Below are 22,192 nucleotides of genomic sequence, written 5' to 3' on the forward strand. Positions count from 1 at the left end.
CTCTTTAGCTTTATTTGAATATGTCAAATATACTAAAATTCTTCCAGTTGGTGCTTTATACTGTGTATTTGTATGTAGCTGGGAGTTTTTGTTCTTATTTTAAAGCATTTTACAATTTTGTGTAATGAGGTGATTAGTTTTGTATGTAGCTTAACTAGGTTTTTGTTTTTGTTCTTTTTTGTCACCATAGAAAATGATGAAAGACAATAACTTAGTAAGGCATCTGGATGCTTGTGAAACCATGGGAAACGCTACAGCTATTTGTTCAGATAAAACAGGGACATTGACAATGAACAGGATGACAGTTGTTCAAGCTTACATAAATGAAAAACATTATAAAAAGATTCCTGAACCAGAAGCTATTCCACCAAATATTTTGTCCTATCTTGTAACAGGGATTTCTGTGAATTGTGCTTATACATCAAAAATATTGGTAAGGTTTCTTTAATAATTAATTTATATATGAAAATTAATTTTTAAATGTGTAATGATTAGACTATATGTAGCTCTTCAGATCTACCCTTATTATATATAAATTGAAGAACTGAATTATGTTATGTTTTTAAAAGTCATGTGTTCAGTTAAGTTTCTTTGATACAATTTGTATTATGAGTAAGATCTGTTGATGGACTTACATCTTCTATTTACTTGTATTTTCCTCCTGTGTTTTGAATGTCCCGTGTTTAGAAACTGTCAAGACTTATAACCAGAGCAAGTTATTAATTTTAAATTCTTACTAAGCCTATTTTGTGAAAGTCCAGATTATCTTACTGTAGAATTTTCTAGAGAAAATTTTGAAGCCAGATTTCAACTGAGTATGTTTTTATATATGCTTGCCATATGCTGTCTTTGCTTTCTCAGTAGATCCTACCCCTGAGGTCATCCTTAGACCTTTTGAAACTAACTCAGTAAAGTAATTCTAGACTTTGTGCTGCCTTAAAATAAAATATTTTTAACTTTGCAAGTTAAAAGTCTTATTTACAACCTGAAGTATGAAATTGCTTGAGTTGGTATGTGTTCTATTGATTTATGGAGGAAGACCATGAACAAAATTGATATTGCAAGTTGTCTAGTGAAGATATGCATGAATTAGATTATTGGACTGAAAAGTTATGGGATCTTGGTTCTAGATCTAGCTTTGCCTTTTACTAGCTAAAAGTCCGAGCTTCGCTTTCTTCAATTATTAAGTAAAGACTATCACATCTGCCCTTATTAGTGCAGTGGCAATTATATAAGGTGGTATTTGGGAAGATACTATGAAGAAGTAAAGCTTTTATGTATGTTTAAGGCAACAGTGCTCTATTTTAATGCATTACTTTTATTTTAAGTTAAAAAACTTGTAAAGTAGACCGAATTTTGAGTTAATGTAAATGTTCAATGAAAACAGGAAGAGAAAAGGAAAGGAATTAAAATTTATGAAATCCCACTATGTGTCAAGAACCAACTGTAAGCTTTACATGCCTTATCTCACTTAATTCTTGGGTCATAAGTGCACCTGTTTTCCAGATGCTGAAGCCAAGGACCACAGCAGTGGGGTAACTTGCCAAAAATTCACATAGCTAGTAACTGGCAGGGCTGAGATTGGAATTCATGTCATTCTTGCCCCAGAGATCCTTTCTACTGTACCTTTTTGTGTCCCTCTTTGAAATGCTGCTATTAGAAGTTTCCTATATAATTTTGTTTTAGAATGTCGCATTCTATTTTACATTATAAATTAAACTGTCATAGAGAAACAAGATGATACTAGCTTCTAAACCTTTTTCTCTTATAGCCACCAGAGAAAGAGGGTGGATTACCTCGTCATGTTGGTAATAAAACTGAATGTGCCTTGTTGGGACTTCTTTTGGATTTAAAACGAGATTATCAGGATGTTAGAAATGAAATCCCAGAAGAAGCACTGTACAAAGTCTACACCTTCAATTCTGTTAGGAAGTCCATGAGTACTGTCCTGAAAAATTCAGATGGAAGTTATCGAATATTCAGCAAGGGTGCATCTGAGATAATTCTGAAAAAGTAAGAGTAAAATGCTTAGATGAATAAATTGCTCACTATAGTTGCTTTATGGAATACCTACTATGTTGCTATTGTTGCTATTTCATTTTTTTTGTGAACATCAGGCATTTGATAGGACCTCAGAGCTTTCCAGTATATTTTAACGGTATCTAGATACTTGCCCATGGTGTTCTGCCATTTTCATACTTCAGCTTCTTTTATTTCATAGTATTTTTCTATAGGGAAACTCTGCCCATTACTTTCAATCTGGTGGACTTTATAAAGTAAACCTTGCTCTTTGTTTTTAGACATGTTGATTCCGTGGTTATAGAGGATCATGAAAAATAAAAGCCTCCTGGGAAGAAAAACTCAAGTTTACATCTTCAACGCAGCATTGTAGATAGTGAACTCGAAAAATGTGATGGATGAATTATAGATTAGTTTTTAGAACAGCAAAGCATTAAAACTAGTAGATCTTGAGAATTCTCCAATCAGGTTTCGTATTTATGCTGCTGCATTGTCATATTTAAATATCTCCTGTCATTTTGAGTCATTATCTTTCTTTTTTATTGTCCTTTTACAGAGCAGTAGTTTCACTTTTGACATTACACATTTATGTATAATTTCTCTGATGTTTATATGTTATTACAGGTGTTGAAATTATTTTGGTTTCCTTTATTCCAGAGAGAAGTAGAGAATTTAAAACCAATTTAAAAGCAGCTTTGGAAAATTAAAGCTCATTTGAAATTACAACATTTAAAAAATTTTTACTTTTAATTTGCTTATGTGTAGATAATAATCCAGCATTAACCTTAATGAATACTTGACAGATTGTACTCTAACAAGTTTAAGAGGCAGGTCTGTAAATAAATCACTGAAAAGGCAGCATATGACAGATAGGTACAGTTTTAGGATGAGTTCATACTCTTAAGAAGGATGTGACACTTCATTATTTTTTTAAGAAATCTCAGAAGTAGGATTAACTTTAAGAGTCTTTTATTCCAAGCATGTGGCACTTTAGAAAGGTTTTGGCATAAAGTAAGAGCATCAAGGGAAAGGAAGCCGCATCAAAGGGAAGGAGGTGGGAATATGCTGGCCATATTGGGGAGGTATCTAGTTGCATAGTTCAGCTGGGTAATAATGGGTTTTGTGACACACACGCCACGTAGAGCTTTCTTAACTGTACACTTGGTTATCTGATTTCAGTATGAAAGTTTAGAAATCTGTCTCATCCATGGCTTGCTGAATACCAGATAGGTGGTACAGGGAGGTTTTTGAATCAAAACCGATCAGGCTTTTTGACCACCAACTCTGCAACAGTGAAATAAAATGATGCATGTGAACCATCTAGCTAGGAGTCTGATAGATAATAAGTATACAGTAACTAGTCCTACAGTGATATTTACATTTTGTCATGGGGCTCTTACACCTTAGGCTGAGCAGTAAAAATGAAGTGGGCCAGATGATGTAACTGGAGTATGTTTTCCATCATCAGGGAGTAAGGTGGGTTGGGGGGGGAAAGAAAGGGTGGACTGGAGACATATTAATTAAAAAGCTATTACAATAGCTGTAGCTCAAAGTAAGAGCCTGAAGAAGACAGTAGCAGGGGGAACAGAAAGAAGAGGGACCATTCAGGAGGTGCCATTCAGGAGACTGTTACAGGGACAAACAGAGGAGACTCAGGAGTTGATCATATATAAGTGGCCAGGAACAAGGAAGTGTTCAGGTGAGATTTAAGATTTACATTGAAATTACTGGGCTGACGTTGATGTTAATATTGAAAAGGCAGCGTTTAGACTTACATGCAGTAGATTTAGGTGTTGGTACAGCATCTGAATGGAGTTACCGAGCAGTGATGGAGAGCTTTGGAAAACCATCAAAACAGAAGATGTGGATTTGACAGTCACCTGCCTAGAACAGGAGGAGGTCGCATCACCAAGGGAGAGGAGCAGAGAAAGGAGTCATGAAAAATAAACTTTAAATAGGGAAGTACATAGTGTGACCTTTATTTACTACATAATTAAAAGTTTGTAGTTAGTGTCACTGAAATTGAAACTATTTTGGCATTATCTCTCTCCTTCCAATAGAATGCTTATTTTAACAACAAGTTATTTTTTTTCTTTCATGGTTAAAACAATATAGGTGATGAAACAACATCTCAGGTAAGGGGTTGATTGAACTTGGCTTTTTACTTTAAAAGAAGAATATTTGTGAATTTTTTTGTTAACGTTAATGCCTCATTCTGTACCAGAATGGACAGGTGTATCATGTATTCTCTTCTGCCACTAGGGGTTCTTTGCAAAAATGTAAAAGCCTTGCGTTTCCAAAAGAGAAGGTTTAGAGAATATCTAGAGTAACTGATAAAGTGGAGAACTATCAAATGAGAACCATAAAAATTTAGAACTGTTTTTGTAAAGGGGAGGGTGAAAAGTGAATGTAATTTAAGTCTGTAGAAATGCAGCATACATAATTTCTCTAAATTCCAGTTGTCAGATCCCATGATTTCTAGCCCTTCCCATTCACTTAAGTGGCATTAACCATTATTTTTGTTAATTATTGATGTTTGGATTCAACATTTCCTTTTAGGTGTTTCAAAATCTTGAGTGCTAATGGTGAGGCAAAAGTGTTCAGACCAAGGGACCGTGATGATATTGTAAAAACAGTGATTGAACCGATGGCTTCAGAAGGCTTGAGAACCATATGTCTTGCGTTCAGAGATTTCCCAGCAGGAGAACCAGAACCCGAGTGGGATAATGAAAATGATATTGTCACCGGCCTTACGTGCATTGCTGTTGTGGGGATTGAAGACCCTGTGAGACCCGAGGTGGTGAACCGTTCCGTGCTCTGCATGTGCAGAATCTCTCAACCCCAGGGCATCTAGGCACTGACTACAGCCACTTTTCTAGTAACCTTCTTGGTGTTTGTGATTTAATTTTTTTTTCTGTGTCAATCCAAAAGGTGAAAATACAGTGCATGTGATGCATATGCTACCTATGTATAGTTTTTTTCTTTTTAAGTTTATTTATTTTGAGTGAGAGAGAGAGAGATGACAGGGATGGGCAGAGAGAGAAAGGGAGAGAGAGGATCCCAAGCAGAGGATCCCTCTGCTGACAGCACAGTGCCCGTTGCAGGGCTTGACCTTACACACCACGAGATCATGACCTGAGCTGAAATCAAGAGTCAGATGCTTAACCGACTGAGCCATCCAGGCACCGCCCCCCACCCCCATGTACAGTTTTTAATTAGACCGCTTCCCTTGAGGATCTTACGTACTGATAGCACCATAACCTAACACAGTACCTTGAACTCAGTAGGTTTTTCCAATCATATTTATGTTGAATAATAGATGCATTAAATTATGTGTTTTCATAGTTTGTAGACCACCACTGCTCAATAGAACTTTCTTGTGATGATAGAAGTTTTCTAGATGTTGTTCACCACAGTAGCCACTCACCACATGGGACTTACGAGTTTTTGAAGTATGGCTAGTACAACTGAAAAACAGAATTTTTAAGCTTTATTTAATTTGAATGGAAATATCTTGTTACCATACTGGACAGCATGCATCTCTAGACTTTGTTTCTCTTCTTTTTATTTTAAAGTTTATTGAGCAACTGCTGTGTGCCAGTCACTATACTAGGGTACTATAGACATAAAGATTTTTGAGATTTGTTCCCTGGCCTCAAAGAAGTCACTCTTGGGTGGGAATGAGCAAACACGTAAACAACATGAGCCCCAACTTTGTCTAAAGCAGTAGCATCTTTTTATTGAATTCTTACTGTGTGCCAGATACTATGCCACCTGCTTTACATGTATTATTTCATGTTCACCTCTATTAATTATTATTCTAATTTGACAGATGAAAAAAAATCAAGGTGTGTAGAGGTTAGCTCTAGACCATAGAACTAATATGTTCAAATTTTGGCTTTGTCTAAAACACATGTTCTTAAAAGACCACTATGCCATATATATATATTCTTTAATATTGAAAATGTTTCTTTTTTTAAAGTTTATTTGTTTTGAGAAGGGTGGGGGGGGTGAGACAGAGAGAGAGAGAGAGAGAGAAAGAGAGTGAAAACAGGAGCAGGGGAAGGGCAGAGAACGAGGGGGAGAGAGAGAATCCCAAGCAGGCTCCTCACTGTCATCAGCACCCAATGTGTAGAACCAAGTACTTCTTTAGGAACTAGAAATACTGCAGTAAACAAAATTGTCATGAAGTTTATATTCTAGAGAAGTAAGGAGGCCAAACAGACAAAATAATAGGTACTTAGTACGCCAAGAGAAAATAGGGAAGGAATAGTGAGGAATAGGGCTTGGTCCCCACCCTCAAAGGCTTTATATTCTGACTGGCATGTGGGGGTAGTTGGGAGGGTGATATCAGATAAGACAATTACAAGTGTGAAAAGAGCTATAAGGGATAGGCACAGGGTGATGAAATAGGTAACTGAGAGAGACCACGTTAAGAATGTCTGAAGATAAGACATTTGTATTGAGATCTGATGGCTGAAAGTGAGCCTGCCATTTTAATAGTTGTGAGAAGAATATTCCAGGAAAATGGAACCAAAAATACAGAGAGGCCTGATGGCGAGAAAGTCTTAGCCATTTCAAAGATAGAAAGGAGGCCAGTATGGCCAGAAGTATGGACAAGAAGGGGCAGATAGGATTATCTTTGGTCTTACAAAGACAATAAGGGTTCTGAATTGTATTCCGAAACTCAGTGGGAAGTAATTCAGGCTGGGAAGTGACATGATTTGTGTTGTTAAGAGACTATCTTGGGTACTGTGTAAGAAACAGAGGAGGTGGAGCAGGGAAGCCGGAAGATTATTGCAGTGATCGCAGGCAAGAGATGGTCATGCTTAGCACTTCATATAGTGTGGCAGGGCAGATGAAAAGAAAAGGATGATTTCAAAGTAAATGGAGGTATAACCAATAGGAATGGGATATACTGTTGGGTTGGGATATACTGTTTTTGACATTGTTGAGGTGTCTGAAACATCCAAATGTATGTCATGTGGGCATTTGGACCTAGTAGCCTGAAAGTGGCCTAGGCTGGGATATCCACATGAGGGGTTCCCAGAGATCTCCTGGGGAAAGTATAGCTCTACAATTAGATGCCCTATAGAGGACAGTCTGCTTGCATAACTGGGTGATGGTACTACCGGTGGAATAAGATAATCAGAACCAGCCTATATAGAGATCAAGGTAAATTCCATTTGGGGTTTTAGAGTTTCAAATGCTTATGAAATATACAGGTGGGTAATGTTTCCCAACCTGTGGTCAAAGGGAAACCAAAGTTTTATACATGGATTTATGCCTTAAATCTTACCTAAATGTAGTATTAAATCAGGTGTCTACAACTTTTGTCCTTTGGAAAATATATGGCTTTTATCATGCTCTTGGCATTGAGGTTGATGGGAGAGTTTCATCTTTTTTTAAACATGTAAGTGGCACTTAATTTTTTTAGTATCACCAAATGAGATGGGTACTTTCAGACTAAAGTGAGACAACGTGATATACAACAGCTTTCTCTTGGTGGGTATTCTGGACTGTGCATTTCTGATATAGAGAATTTTGATAAATTAGGTATCTAGAATAAATCCAGCTTTATTGCATTTGCATAGGTTCTTGAACGTGGTAATTGGCTTCTCTTCAGTTTCCTATCTCTAAAAGTGGAGGTAGTTTGTCAGCTTTGAGTGGAAGTATTTGGTGTGGTTAGTGGGCCATCAATAAATGTTAGTTTGTCCTTGTTAAATATTATTTGCCACATCTTTTTAACCTGAGAGCAGCTTCTTCCTCTTATTCATTGTCTCCCTATTTCAAGTGATCTTGGGATAGCACCCAATCAGTGAGTTCTTGGGTAGACAATCTTGAGTTATTTTTTTATCTCCAATAAGATATCCAAATATATATTACATTTATACAGCAAACCAATGTTTTCAAAATCAAATTTTGATTTCTTTTTTAAATAGAGGTATGCACTATACAATTTTGTGTAGATAGAGGTATGCACAGACACAATTTTGTGTAGATAGAGGTATGCACTGTACAAAGACACAATTTTGTGTAGATAGGCCATGAAAGCTGCTTCCAGAGACATTACATTTAAACTGTATTTATAAAAGAAATCATAAACTGTCAGCCTGCAGACCAAATTTAGCCTTCAGTCAAATTTTCCTTGGACTGTGTATGTGTGTGTGTTTAAAGAGTTATGTATTGAGAGAGCATACACAAATCTAGGTTTCTGTTTTCTCTTGAAGTTGTAGGTTCTATCAATATTGGATGCTTACTCCACCATAGTGAAAACAGGCTGGAGCGGAATCTCTCTCTCATGAGGCATTAGTTTGGGGTTTGTAACTGTCAGAGTGTTTTCCTCATTTATGTTACCCACATGGCTCTGTAGGCATTTGCATTTGCATCCTCTGCTCTAGAGGGATCAGTATGGATTTCCTGTTAGAGAAGAGTAGGGAAGGATTTTGTAGGCAAAAGGAATTGCTAGAACCAGAGACACAGAAACAACATATAATTATTCATCCATCAAGTTGTGTAGTAGAGGAAAATTGTAGATAAACTGGAAAACTATTCTGAGGCTCAAGTGTGATACTTTATTATACTAAGAACTTTGTGGTTTATAGTATAATAGTAGAGGAATCGTCACGTAATTTTAAGAAAATCTATTAGAAGAATAATTCTGTCAAGTCTATCAGATGTTTTACAGGAGGAACAAACATAGACAAGGATACCAGGTAGAGGGAACAAGGTGCCGGGAAGGTTTGAGGTAGAATCCCCAAGATTCCCTGTCCTTTAAAGATGGATAGGATAAAGGAGATGGAAGACGTCATGATGATGGCCCTTAGGTTTCTGTTAGATACATAGGTTTAAGAAACACCGTCCCCTTTTTGGACATCCAAATTCCAATGTCCACTTCTCTGATGGAATTATGAACCCAGCACTCACAATGAGGCGGGAGAAAAATGTAAATTTGAAAGTTATTAGCACATACATGACAGTTGAAGTTACAAGAGTAGGTAAAGTCATCCTTAGAAGATAAGGAGTGGGGGGAGCGGGGGGCGGGAAGCGAGCCACCCATACTATACTCTCAAGAATACATCAGCATTTTACTGTGGTGTGGTCTGGACAGTAAACCCAGAAAGGTAGAAAGCCAGCCAGAAAAGAACTGCATAATGGTTGGGGAGGGAGAGCATTTTAAGAAGGCTTTGGTAAATAAATAATGCAAACATAAAATAGAATCACAACTGAAAATGAAGCCTGAACTAGGACTGTGGCAGTAGAAGAGGAAAGAAGAGATTATTGGGAACAATTGAAGAAATACTGAATATATTGAGATGAAATTTAAATTTTCATTATCTGTGGGACGATGCAGTAATGCATTATGCAGTGGGTTCCCCCCCCTCTGGAAATATTAATTTTCTTTCATAATATGATTTTTTTTCTGTGTCAACCAGGTACCAGAAGCAATAAGGAAGTGTCAAAGGGCTGGAATTACTGTGCGGATGGTCACTGGTGATAATATTAATACCGCTCGGGCTATTGCTACCAAATGTGGTATTTTACATCCTGGGGAAGATTTTCTATGCTTAGAAGGTAAAGATTTCAACAGAAGAATACGAAATGAAAAAGGAGAGGTAAGGATTGGTTTTTGGTTTTTGGTTTTTTTATGTTGATAAATTTTTCATACATTAGGAATTTCATTCAACAAATAACATACTGAATATACACCATGTGTTAGGTATCACCATGAATAAATGCAGCCTGCACCTGAAGCACAAAAACACTGAAATTTTAGGATTTCATGATCTGGAGATTTTTCCTAAAGGGACAAAAAAGAACACTTCTTTTTTTCAGTCTAGGCCGATTTCAGAAGTGTATGTGTAAGTGAATGTGGGAGGAGGAATTTGAAAAGGTTGATAACAGAGCATATTTTAGGGCACCTCAAACTCTTCTGAGCTTTTTATACTGTGCTAAGGAGTTTTCATTTTCATAGACAGTAGGAAGATTTTCTAATTTTGATCATATACAGTAGCGGTTCTCAACCTTGAGTATGCATCACAGTGACCTGGAGAGTTTTTTAAAAACCTTGACTGCTAGGCCCCAACCCAGAGTTGTTATTTGATAAGATGATAGGCTTGGTGCCTTGTTCAAAAATTTGCATTTCTGACAAGTTCCCTGGAGTTGCTGATGGTTCTGGTCTGTTAACCATACTTTTGAGAACTGCTGATACATATGCCAGATTGCTAATTGGGGAATTATAAAACTAGATTTGGGTGCATTTTAACTGTCATAAACATTTATAGATTGAGCAAGAGAGGATAGACAAGATTTGGCCAAAGCTTCGAGTACTTGCAAGATCATCTCCTACTGACAAACATACACTGGTTAAAGGTGAGTAGGTTTTACAGTTATTTCACAATTTCTTAATAACAGAAATGTGTTCTCCTTCTGAAAATAGTAATAGATACTGAATAATAGATTTATTGACTCTAGGATGTTATCTTTTCCAATAAAGCCTAAATACATTTCCTTTTTTTTTTATTTCTTTTAATGTTTGTTTATTTTTGAGAGAGAGAGAAATAGAGCATGATTGAGGGAGGAACAGAGAGAGAGGGAGACACAATCCAAAGCAGACTCCAGGCTCTGAGCTGTCAGCACATAGCCTGATGTGAGGCTTGAACTCACGAACCAGGAGATCATGACCTGAGCCGAAGTTAGACACTTAACCCGCTGAGCCACCAGGCACCCTATGAATATAGTTCCTATTCACACCTTTGGTTAATTGTGTTTATCTTCAGTAAAACAGGATATTGCTCCTAACGTAACCTTAGTTTCTGGACTTGGTCCTTGCCCAGCGTCTCAGAAATTTTCATTTCTCTATGTGTGTTTGTTTCTTTTTAACCTCAGGTCTGTAAAACTGGCTGGTCAGGGTACTCTGCAGAATCATCTTATTAATTAAAGGGGATGTTTTTACAGCAAAAATATTACTTTTGTTTCAGGTATAATTGACAGCACTGTCTCAGAACAACGCCAGGTTGTAGCTGTAACTGGTGATGGTACAAATGATGGCCCAGCACTAAAGAAAGCCGATGTTGGATTTGCAATGGTAGGAACTTACCTGTTTACGTATTCAGATATAATTTACTGTCTGGGTTGTTTGTTACTAAATTGCTATTGATATTAAACTCTGTACCTCAAGATTTGAGTCCAAGTATGTCTCTAAATTGATATATAAGTCTGAGTAGTTTGTAACTACATTTATTTGATGCAGTGAAATCTGGCTAGAAGGTGACTCTTGAACACTTATAACATCATGCATTTACCTTATACTCTGCAAAATGTATATATGTATCTGTCATCTGATCTGAACCTTTCAGCAATCCTCTTAAGAGACAGGCTTTGAACAGATGAGAGAGGGAGTGTGTGTGCGTGTGTGTGTGTGTATGTGTGTGTGTGTCTAAGTTAAAAATATGATTTGAGAATCTTCCACTCAACTGAAAATGTCTGTTAAAGAGTCACTGAATCATCATTTCATATATAATAGCTATAATCCTCTTCCTCCCCCACAAGTCTTGGATTCAGATTTGATTATTTAAAGTGCTAGAAAATCTCAGCATTTCATTATTATTTTCTTTTACTCTAGCCATAATACTGATAGTGTACTGATTAAGTATTTACTATAAAATTGCTATCATGAAATATATGTACTACATAAGTGTTTAATGATTGATAGTAGGTTTTTCATATCTTTAAATCAATTTCTTCCAGTTTTTTAGTTTTGGAATGAATCTTTGTATTTTCAGTGCTATAGAAAACTTGTACTCTATTTTTAATTTTATTTTATTTCATTTTTTGAAAATACAGGTCCATAATCACAATTCTCAAATCTAAAAGTCTGAAAACTGAAATTTCTTTCCTAAATTTGCAACAGACTCATTTGACTCCCAAACTTACTCTGAACTGATGTGAGGAAGTTACTTGTCCCACTTAATATGAACCTTCATAGCCGTTGTATAGGTATTAAAGTTTTTGAGGGGCACTTGCCCCCTCTGGGGGAATTTGTGATGGGAATTATGTGCCTCATTATCTCTCTAAAATATGGGAGACTTGAATCGTGAAGCATAGTCTGACCCTACAGGTTTCAGATACAAGATTATATATGTGTACCAATGTTTATTTGTGTAATTCGTCCCCCTGATATTTTGCTGCTAAAATAGGGGTTTAGCAGAACCATCACCATGGTGACAGCCTTTCAGCTGGCATGAGAGAGATGGAAAGAGGAAATTCTGTGGGTGAAGTGCTCTCAGCCGAAAGCTGTGAACCCCAAGAGCCCCACCCTACCCTGTTCCAAACTCAGTAGGGTTGGCAGCACGTTTGTCTGAACTTCTGAAGACTTGTGAAAGGTAGATGAAGGGAGAAGGAATATTGAAGTGCCTTTCCTTTGGCTGTGGGCAGATAGGATCATTGTTCACTTTAGGAACATGGGATCACACTCTGCTGCTCTTGAGCATTTACCAGGACTCTGACTGTTACTTTCATCTGGACAGCCAGCCAGGAAGGCTTTTGCAGTGCATTTTAAAAACTAAAAAGCTTTCTTCCCAAAACTTCAGTGTTTAAGGCAGATGCTAAGAGGTTTCAAAACATACAGGTAAATATAGTATTACAGATAGAACAGTACAGTGGCTGCTTTGTTTAAGCGCAGAAGGGTTTAGGCCCATTGTACCACTTATTCTTTTTAAGTTAGCACATCAGACATCTAAATCTATTTTAAAAAGACAGAGGAAGAATGACTTGAACTTGAAAGCACTTTTGTTCAGTCAAGCTTAAGTTTACTTTGTGTATTTATTCAGTTTTTCAATCTTATATTTTAAAACTGAAAGACAAAATTATTTGGCTTGAGTTTATAATAGATACCCGCCAGAAATGACTATTGATTAGTCCTTTTTAAATTTGTCTCTTACTTTGCAGGCAGAAATAGCCATTTTAGAATACTATCTGTGTATTCTCCCTCTCTGTCTCTCTCTGTCTCTCTCTATATATATGTACATATATATGTATGTATATCTATATATATACGTATATATGTATATATATGCGTATGTATGCGTATTTATATATAATGTATATATATACACACACACACTATACATACTGATATTTAGAAAATTCAACATTAAAAAAAAATTTCAACATTAAAGTGACATTTACAAAAGGACTCTAATATAAGTACATTATTAGCTTGCAGGGCACCTGGGTGACTCAGTCGGTTAAGCATCTGACTTCAGCTCAGGCCATGATCTCATGGTTTGTGAGCTGGAGCCCCACGTCAGGCTCTGTGCTAACAGCTCAGAGCCTGGAGCTTGCTTCGGATTCTTTGTCTCATTCTCTCTTTGCCCCTCCCCCGTTTGTGCTCTCTCTCTCTTTGTTTCTCAAAAATAAATACAATATATATTTAAAAAAAAAAAAGTACATTATTAGCTTGCAAAGAAGTCTGACTTTTTCCTCTATTTAGCCATGCCCCATAGATTCCTTAAGATTGCAAGCCTCCGTGGTACATTTAAAATATGATTATATTATTTTATTACGTTATTCTTACCAAAATTCACTTTACCATAACATACCGATATTTCTGTCCTCAGAGTCTGAGTACCATGATGTATTTCTATAACCAAATACATCTTTGGCAGTAAAATCTTCCCTAAGGTAATTAAGATCCTGTCTTTTTAAACTTTGGATTAATAAAGGATTTGTTTGTTTATTCTCCAAACATTAAGAAGCTATTTTCAGTATTCTGGTCCAGAAACATTAGAGATGAGTAGTTGCCTCCTGAAGGTTCAGCAGGCAGAGAAATAAATAATCAGAGCATAGTGGCACCAAGTGAAGGCCCAGACACAACACGTGGAGTGCTGCAAGGAGGAAGACTCTGCCTGGAGCGACGGGGAAAGGGTTTCTGAAAGAAGTCCCAATTGGAGTTGAGGGAGAGAGAAGAGGAGGTGTGGAAGTACAGCCCAGAGACCCTCAGTGGGGCTGCAGGAAGTTTAACTTGACTAGAAGAGGGTGTGTGCTCTTGGGAGGTAATGGACTATGAGGCCAGGCTGATTGGGGACCCGAAAAGGGCCTTAAATGCTGAGAGAGAGAGAGAGTTCTTTCATCCGGTAGACCAGCCCTTTCCCGAGCAGACTTCCAGCGGAGTAGAGGAAGCTTGGAGACTCACAACACAGGGTGACGCACGGCTCAGAGAAGCTCACAAAAAAGCTGTTTAACTTTTTCTGATGGAAGTTTCCCAAACTTACTTGACTATGGAACTCATTTTTATTTGGACACAAATTAACATCTCAAAATTACTCTTTAAATTTTGAAGGATTCTGAACAAGGGTATGGTGAGGTTTGCATTTGTACAAGACGGGGCTGCCGAGAAACAGGGAAACCTATAGGGCTCAGATGTTTTAGATACGGTTCACGTTCCAAGTCAAATATTCCAATTAGAAGCTAGAGACTCAAATTTTAAATTAAGATTGTTTCCCCTTGAATATTTTTGAGAAAAGCTTATTTATCAAAACAATATATGCATTTAAAAAGTCAGATCACTTCATAAGATTTACTACTTAGGTCCTCAGTGATAAGTATTATTCCAGCTCATTTTTTTGATGAAAGGAAACCGACTAGTTTAGCTGTTTGTTTCCCTTAGTTGTTTGCGTCCACATATCTAAATGACATGATGGTGCTTTTTTGTTTTCTTAAGCACTGGCTATTGACTTTTCGCTATGGAAGGTGCAGATGTAGCACTTTTATGGGCTCACCAGGCACACACCACGGTCACTTCCATAACTGCATACATGCACACTACCTATCCTATCACTCTTCCCACCGAGTTAGAGCATAATTTCAGATAGATCAGCATATTGATCAGCATTGTGATCGTAAATGCTGATCCAAGCTGAGCCGTGTGGCCTACTGATAAGTCTTACTTGCTTGCACAACTTTTTGTATTCCCTATAAATTATCTTTTTCATTGACTTTCTTTTTAAATCTTTTTTTTTTTAATTTGTTCACTCTTGCTTTTCTGTGTACTCCAACACTAATTCATCATCAAATTCTCCTTTCTTTACGTCAGAATCATCTGGCACTTTTACATTTTTACCTTCTTAGAGCCTCCTCTCCCAGACCTTCTGACATGCTTCAATGTGGACTGTTGGCTAGGCCTGCGACCCAGCTGTCTTGTTTTTCTCCATACCTGAGGATTTCCTTTTCCTCTCTCATGTCGGCTCTTGTATTTCCTGGACTCGATGTCATCATCTGTTTTGGTGTACTCCCTCATATAGTAATGCCGTCTTCTCCAATAACTTCCTGACAAAAAACAATTCAGGAGAGGTAAACTCTTTTATAACTTTTATGACTGAAGTCTCCACCCTTTCCTCACTCTTGATTCTTAATCTGACTTGGTATAAAGGTCTAGTTTGAAAATCATTTTTTCCACTCAGAATTTTGAATTCATTCCTCTATTGTTATGAACCATTTTGAATTTTGAACCTCTTGTGTTGTTTTCTTTTTTTGTTTTCCTTTCTGGAAGTATATACGTCTTAGTTTCCAGTCTCCTGAAATGTAATGATTTTTTGTCATGGAACGACTTTCTGTTATGAAATAAACTCATTTTCTTCAATTTTGTGAAATTTTTTGGTAATAGTCATTTCATCGCCACTGTTTGTTCTTTTGGAATACCCACCCTCCTTCCCACCCTGTGCCTGGTGAGCCCGTAAAAGTGCTACGTCCTTCCCGTTCTTGAACTGCTTGGACTTACTATCTGGTCTCCTTTTTTCGTATTTACCATACCTTTGTCATCTTGCTTTATTTTCAGGGATATTTCCTCAGTTTCTGTTTTGTTTTAGTTTTGGGTTTGTTTGGTTTTGTTTTTGTTTTCTTCATTTCTGTGATCATATATTGTAATTTCCAAGAGTTGTTTTTGGATCTCTAAGTTTTTTGTTACTGTTTTAGCATCCTATTCATGTTTCACTGATGTACCTTTCTAAGGATTTGACTTTTTAAAATAAATTTTTGTCTCTGCAGAGTCTGTGTGTCCATTTGCCTTTTGGTTTAGTCTCTTTCAGATTAGTCTTTCCTCAGATGTCAGGTGATTCTCGGTTGTCTCTGAGTGTCTACCAGTGGAAAGCTGGAAAGCCTTGTACCTGTAGGCGGGATTTGTCAAACAGAAGCCTCTCAGTAGAGTGTTCTCGCTTGGCCATTTCACTTCCTTAGGGTACATTGAATTGTATTTTTAGGTCTTTTCTCTTAAGATTTCTCAGAAAATAATTGTCAAATCTGTACCTTAATACTGGTACAGTACTGGGCAACAAGTAGAGAAAAAAGGGTCGTGGTCTCAGCACTCAATAAACAGAGTTACTCTTAGCCTCTTTTTTTTTTTTTTTTCCCAGGGTAGCACCCCTATATTCAGCAGTGCTTGGTACCCTTCAGTCTGGACCTTCTTTCTCATACCCTCTCTGATAAATTAGCAGGCAGTCTTCGTCCAGGTCAGAGGGCTCACCAAATTGTCACTTGGTTGCATGGACTTGGGAAGAGGCCTTGAGGATCTAGGTGCCTTTTCTTTTAATTTTATTATTAACGTGTAACACACATATGGAAAAGTGCCTAAGTCATAAATGCACAACTGAAGGGCGCCTGGGTGGTTCAGTTGGTTAAGTGTCCAATTTCAGCTCAGGTCATGGTCTCACAGTTCATGAGTTCGAGCCCCACATCCGGCTCTGCTGTCAGCACAGAACTGGCTTTGGATCCTCTGTCCCCCTCAGTCTCTGCCCACCCCCCACTCATTCTCTCTCTCGAAATAAATACATAAACTTTAAAAATTAAAAAAAATATATAAATAAATGTACAACTGAATGGATTATCACAAATGAACAGACCTGTTCTAGTATGCAAAGCAAGGAATAGATTATTACCTATTCCCATAGGTGTGTCAGTCACACCGTCTTCTAATCGTTGCCCTGTTTCTCTGCAAAGATAACTAGTAGTCTGAAGATTACTTTTGCCTGTTACCGAACTTTGAACATAAGAAAATTGTGTTACGTGTTATTTTGAGTCCAGCTTGAACCTGTGAACCGCGAGATCATGATCTGAGCCAAAGTCAGACATTTAAACAACCGGCTGATCTACCCAGGCGCCCCGTGAGTCCAGTATTCTTGATCCATCATTATGCTTATGAGATTCATCTGTGTTGTTTTGATTAATCCACAGTTTATTAATGCATCCCATTCTACTCTTGACGGACGTGGTTCTTAGTTTGGACCTTCTTGGTACTTCTTCAGTGTCTTTGATCGACTTACAAGAAATCCTTCTCTTTTCATTCGTACCTTCACCGCTCCTTCCAGTGCTACCTGGTGCTGCCAAGTACTGGGCCTTGTATAGGAGCATCCTGTAGTGCAAAGAAAGTTAATTTTCTGCTTTCCCTACTCTTGGCTTAGGATTCCGTTCTCTAGGGTCTGCCAGCTTACAGTTTGGTTATCTCCTTTCTAGCCTTTTAGGATTTCTTTGCACTGTCTCCTTTCTCACTAACATTGTTTTTGTGAGTTGTTATTGTTGAATGTATCTTTTTGTGTGACTATTGGGAGGAACTTGGGTGATGCCTGTGTTCATTCCTCATTGTTTTAAGCCAAGTTTGAACTTTCTTTTCTCCTTTTTAACTTTTAATAATTATTTTATTTAAACCAGTGAATCCAAAATATCCCTTAAAAGTGTAACCAATTAAAAATAGTTAGTGAGCTGTTGAGCTTTCTTTTTTCTTTTTTGTATTAAGTCTTCAGAACCAGTGCATATTTTATACTTACAGCATATCTCAATTACAACACTAGGTTTTCATTGGAAATATTTGGTTTGTACTTCTATTTCATGCAATATCTTACTCTTTGATTTTTGCTTTAGATGGAATACCTTCCTGACAGGTATCTCAGAATAAGTATATTACCTTCTTTTACAGTAAATTTAAGTCCTTAGTTACTAAGTATGGAGGTAACAATTTTTGTTATTTACTACCCTTTCGGATATTTAAAGGTTATACTTTAAACATTGAGTCTAATTCACAGAATTTTTTTTAATAGGGTATCGCTGGAACTGACGTAGCTAAAGAAGCATCTGATATTATTCTCACAGATGACAACTTTACGAGCATTGTTAAGGCAGTTATGTGGGGACGAAATGTCTATGACAGCATCTCCAAATTTCTTCAGTTCCAGCTCACAGTTAATGTAGTAGCAGTGATTGTTGCTTTCACGGGCGCCTGTATTACTCAAGTAGGTTCACGGTTTTTTTATTAAAACATGGTTGTTTTAAAGCAAAACTGTGTGTATAATCTGCCGCGTTAAAGTACTTAAATAGTTGAATAAACTGAACCTTAATATTGTAGGTTAATTAATATAAAAATGTAATCCTGTTCTGTTCTGTAAGTTCTTAAATACAAAAAGCTTCCTGAGAATTTCTGAGTCCCTGAATAGTTATGAATGTCTATTAGGAAACCTGTCTTTTCTAGGATTCACCACTTAAGGCTGTACAGATGCTGTGGGTGAACCTCATAATGGATACGCTCGCTTCCCTGGCTCTGGCGACTGAACCCCCCACTGAGTCTCTCTTGCTCCGGAAGCCTTATGGTAGAAATAAGCCTCTCATCTCACGCACGATGATGAAGAATATTTTGGGTCATGCATTCTATCAACTTGTAGTAGTCTTTACACTCTTATTTGCTGGTAAGAATTCAATGCCTGATAAAGCTTTGGTTGTTTTTATTCCAAGCTAATGTTAATCCCAGATGTTTTAATGTTACAACTTCTTCAAGAACAGAAGTTGTTCTGTTTCTGACCCCCATTTATCTTTACTTTCTCCTCTTTGTCAGTGGATGATGCTTATTAGGAAGGCACTACAATAGATAGTGGGAGGAAGTAAAAAGAATCCTCATTTCTTGTCCTGGTTCTGCCACTAACTTCGATGTCATAATTTGGGGGGTTCCATGTCCTCGTCTGTAAAACAAGAGAGTTGTATTAGATAACCCCAGGTTCCTTCCAACTTTTCCTGTGCTGTCATTGGAGATCAAATAAAGGTCTGGCTAGGTTTTATTACTGCATACTTTTCTTGAAATGTTAAATTATTTTGTATGAGAATTACAAAATCGTAATTTTTCATTCTTTCAGGAGAAAAGTTTTTTGATATTGATAGTGGAAGAAATGCTCCTTTGCATGCTCCTCCTTCCGAACATTATACTATTGTTTTTAATACCTTTGTGCTGATGCAACTTTTCAACGAAATAAATGCCCGGAAAATTCATGGTGAAAGAAATGTATTCGAAGGAATCTTTAATAATGCCATCTTCTGCACAATTGTTTTAGGCACTTTTGTGGTACAGGTGGGTAATTGGAAAAGATAGTTTCACATTCGGTTATTATGTTGGAGATACTAGATAAACAGGTAGCTTGTTCCAGAAATTACTTGACTGCTACATGTGTGGGGCTTCTATGTATTGCCTTAATGACACCTAAAAAAAGTTTTAAATATCATACCTCCAGTGAAAATATGATCATTTCTATCCTGAAATCCTGAAGATCATATTAAGCTAATACTATTTTAATTGCACTACCAATTCTGTGGTTGTGATACTTTTTACTTAATCTGGTACTGATTCTTCATTCTATATCATGATCAAACTATTATAATTTTAATGTTACTTAAGATAAATCTTAGTTAACCAGTTTCTAGTCTAGCTACAGGGATCGCTTAATTGTGTCCCACCGTTGATAGTAATCCTTTGTCTACAGTTGAGTCTGTTATTAAATAATAATATCTGAAATGAATATTCTAAAATTCATGTGATTCTGAATGCTGCTCTCTGAGTTGGTACATGCCAGTTTTTCATTTGGCCCTTGAACAACACGGGATAGGGACCCCAGCCCACACCCTCTCCTCACCCCAGCTCACCCCTGCACAGTTGAAAATCTGAATATAACTTTTGAACTCTCCCAGAACTCAACTACTAATAGCTTACTATTGGCCAGAAGCCTTAACAATAACTTAGTCAATTAACACATAGTTTTGAATGTTATATAAATACTAAATATTGTGTTCTTACAATAATGTAAGGTAGAGAAAAAATGTTGAAAAAATGTTACTAAGAAATCATAAGGAGAAAATACGTTTACAGTACTGTACTGTGTTTACTGAAAAAGATCCATGTATAAGTGGACCCACAGAGTTTAAACCCGTGTTGTTCATGGGTTACCTGTACTGTCAAACAAGATTTAAAATTAAATAGTGAACTTTTTCAACAAAGGAACCAGGCAGTGATAGTGCTTGTTTTGAAATGAAGATTGAAGAATTTTAAACAGTTTATTCAGCCATAGCTTGTGTACTCTAGGTACCAAAACCTCAGACTTAATTGTTTCTGTTTTAGCTTTCAATTTCCATAAACTTTAGGAGAAATGTTGCTTACTTATCAAGTATTTTCTGGAAGTATTTTGTTTATGTTTGTTAAAAAAATCATTGTTCATGACATGCTAAAGTTTTAGCTTTTACTTGCTATAAAATTGAGGTTATCTTTGTAATATGTGGGAGTTGCAAAAAATTTAACTGCCTATCAGGCAAATCTGGTAATTTGGTTCCCAGCAAAGATTGATATGCTCAAAACAGTTAATGTGAGATATCATTCTTCAGTACCTTATAAATAAGCCAGTACTGTTCAAAGTGTGGTCCGTGGACCAGCTACTGGTCCATTTATTACAGGTCCACAGTGAGATAAGGACCATGTGTCAGAATGTAAATTAACAAGTTTCATTAATCACACTGTATTTCAACTGAGAGTTTTTTATATGTTGCTGGAGGTTTCTGTGGTTTTTTTTCTTTTTGCATGTAGTAGCAGCCGCAGTGGTAACACTGTGCAAACAGTGCATTGATTTGTACTTTGGTGCCTGTTCCTTATCTTCTTATCATGGATCAGCACTTTGATTAGCATTTTTGTGGACAGTTTCAGCTGGGTAGGAAAACATGGCCGTTGATTTACACAGATAGTCTAGCCAAAATCTTGATTGTAGAGCTGAGGTACTTGAAGACTTCACCTTATAAATTGTATTAAATTTAATTTCTGTCTCTTTTTATTTACTAGCTGATATTTCTTCTCTTTTTTTTTTTTTTTGGACAGGTCATGAAGTATAGAATAATCCTTAGTTCTTTGTAAATATTTTGTCTCTCTTCTACTTTGTAGCAATTAAAACAATCAGTGTTTTCAAAATAGGTCTCATGAAACATTGGTTCCTTTAGTTCCTCTTACACCCTTAGAGAAGTTAAGGAAATATTGCCTATTTACCTCTTGGAGTTTCTTTTTTTTTTTTTTTTTTAAGGTTATTTATTTATTTATTTATTTATTTATTTATTTATTTATTTATTTTGAGAGACCACACACACAAGCTGCGGAAGGGCAGAGAGGGAGGGAGAGAAAGAAACCCAAGTAGGTGTCACACTGTCAGCGCAGAGCCCAACACAGGGCCCACACTCAGGAATCGTGAGATCGTGACCTGAGCTCAAGTCAAGAGTAGGATGCTCAGCCAACTGAGCCACCCAGGCGCCCCCTTGGAGTTTCATAAAACAATAGAACACAGTAGTTAAAGTACAAACTTAGGAGTCATTTAGTCGTGGAGTCAGATCATTGCCTCTTAGTAATTGTGTGACCTTGACAAGCTGCAATTGCTTCATCTCTGAAATGGGGAGGATAATTGGGTCACATCACAGAATTACTGAATTAAGAGAGACCATGCATGTGAAGAAGCTCTGAGCTTAGTGCTTGGAAGGGAAAATTACCCAAATGTCCTCAGCATTTTTTTTTCCTTTTTTTTTTTAATTAACAGTTCAAAGTCTTTGAGAAATCCTGCAGTTAAGGAACTTGTTGAACTCTGTTTAATCCAGCTACTTCTAGTGTTGCCTGGGTGGGTCAGTCGGTTAAGCATCCAACTTCAGCTCAGGTCATGATCTCACGGTTCCTGGTTTGAGCCCCGAGTCAGGCTCTATGCTGACAACTCAGAGGCTGGCACCTGCTTCAGATTCTGTGTCTCCCTCTCTCTTTCTCTGCCCCTCTCTCTCTCAAATATAGATAAAAAAAAGTTTTAAAAAATAATCCAGGGGTCCCTGGATGGCTCAGTCACTTAAGTGT

General features: G+C 37.0%; 1 protein-coding gene across 4 annotated transcripts in view; it reads left to right on the forward strand.

Annotated features, from left to right (window-relative positions):
- ATP2B1 (ATPase plasma membrane Ca2+ transporting 1) overlaps nucleotides 1-22,192 on the forward strand; it is a 129,547-nt gene that overhangs the window by 94,430 nt on the left and 12,925 nt on the right. For 3 of the 4 annotated variants that reach the window (XM_058741825.1, XM_058741823.1, XM_058741824.1), the window contains exons 10-18: nucleotides 191-433; nucleotides 1,772-2,013; nucleotides 4,579-4,816; nucleotides 9,456-9,635; nucleotides 10,305-10,392; nucleotides 11,001-11,107; nucleotides 18,108-18,299; nucleotides 18,536-18,749; nucleotides 19,191-19,402. In XM_058741825.1, coding sequence (XP_058597808.1) covers nucleotides 191-433; nucleotides 1,772-2,013; nucleotides 4,579-4,816; nucleotides 9,456-9,635; nucleotides 10,305-10,392; nucleotides 11,001-11,107; nucleotides 18,108-18,299; nucleotides 18,536-18,749; nucleotides 19,191-19,402 — 1,716 coding nt within the window. The remainder of the gene's footprint in view (nucleotides 1-190; nucleotides 434-1,771; nucleotides 2,014-4,578; nucleotides 4,817-9,455; nucleotides 9,636-10,304; nucleotides 10,393-11,000; nucleotides 11,108-18,107; nucleotides 18,300-18,535; nucleotides 18,750-19,190; nucleotides 19,403-22,192) is intronic. The other variant, XM_058741826.1, reaches the window with a different exon arrangement.

The sequence above is a fragment of the Neofelis nebulosa genome, chromosome 8 (assembly GCF_028018385.1).
Source record: "Neofelis nebulosa isolate mNeoNeb1 chromosome 8, mNeoNeb1.pri, whole genome shotgun sequence".
NCBI lineage: Eukaryota > Metazoa > Chordata > Mammalia > Carnivora > Felidae > Neofelis > Neofelis nebulosa.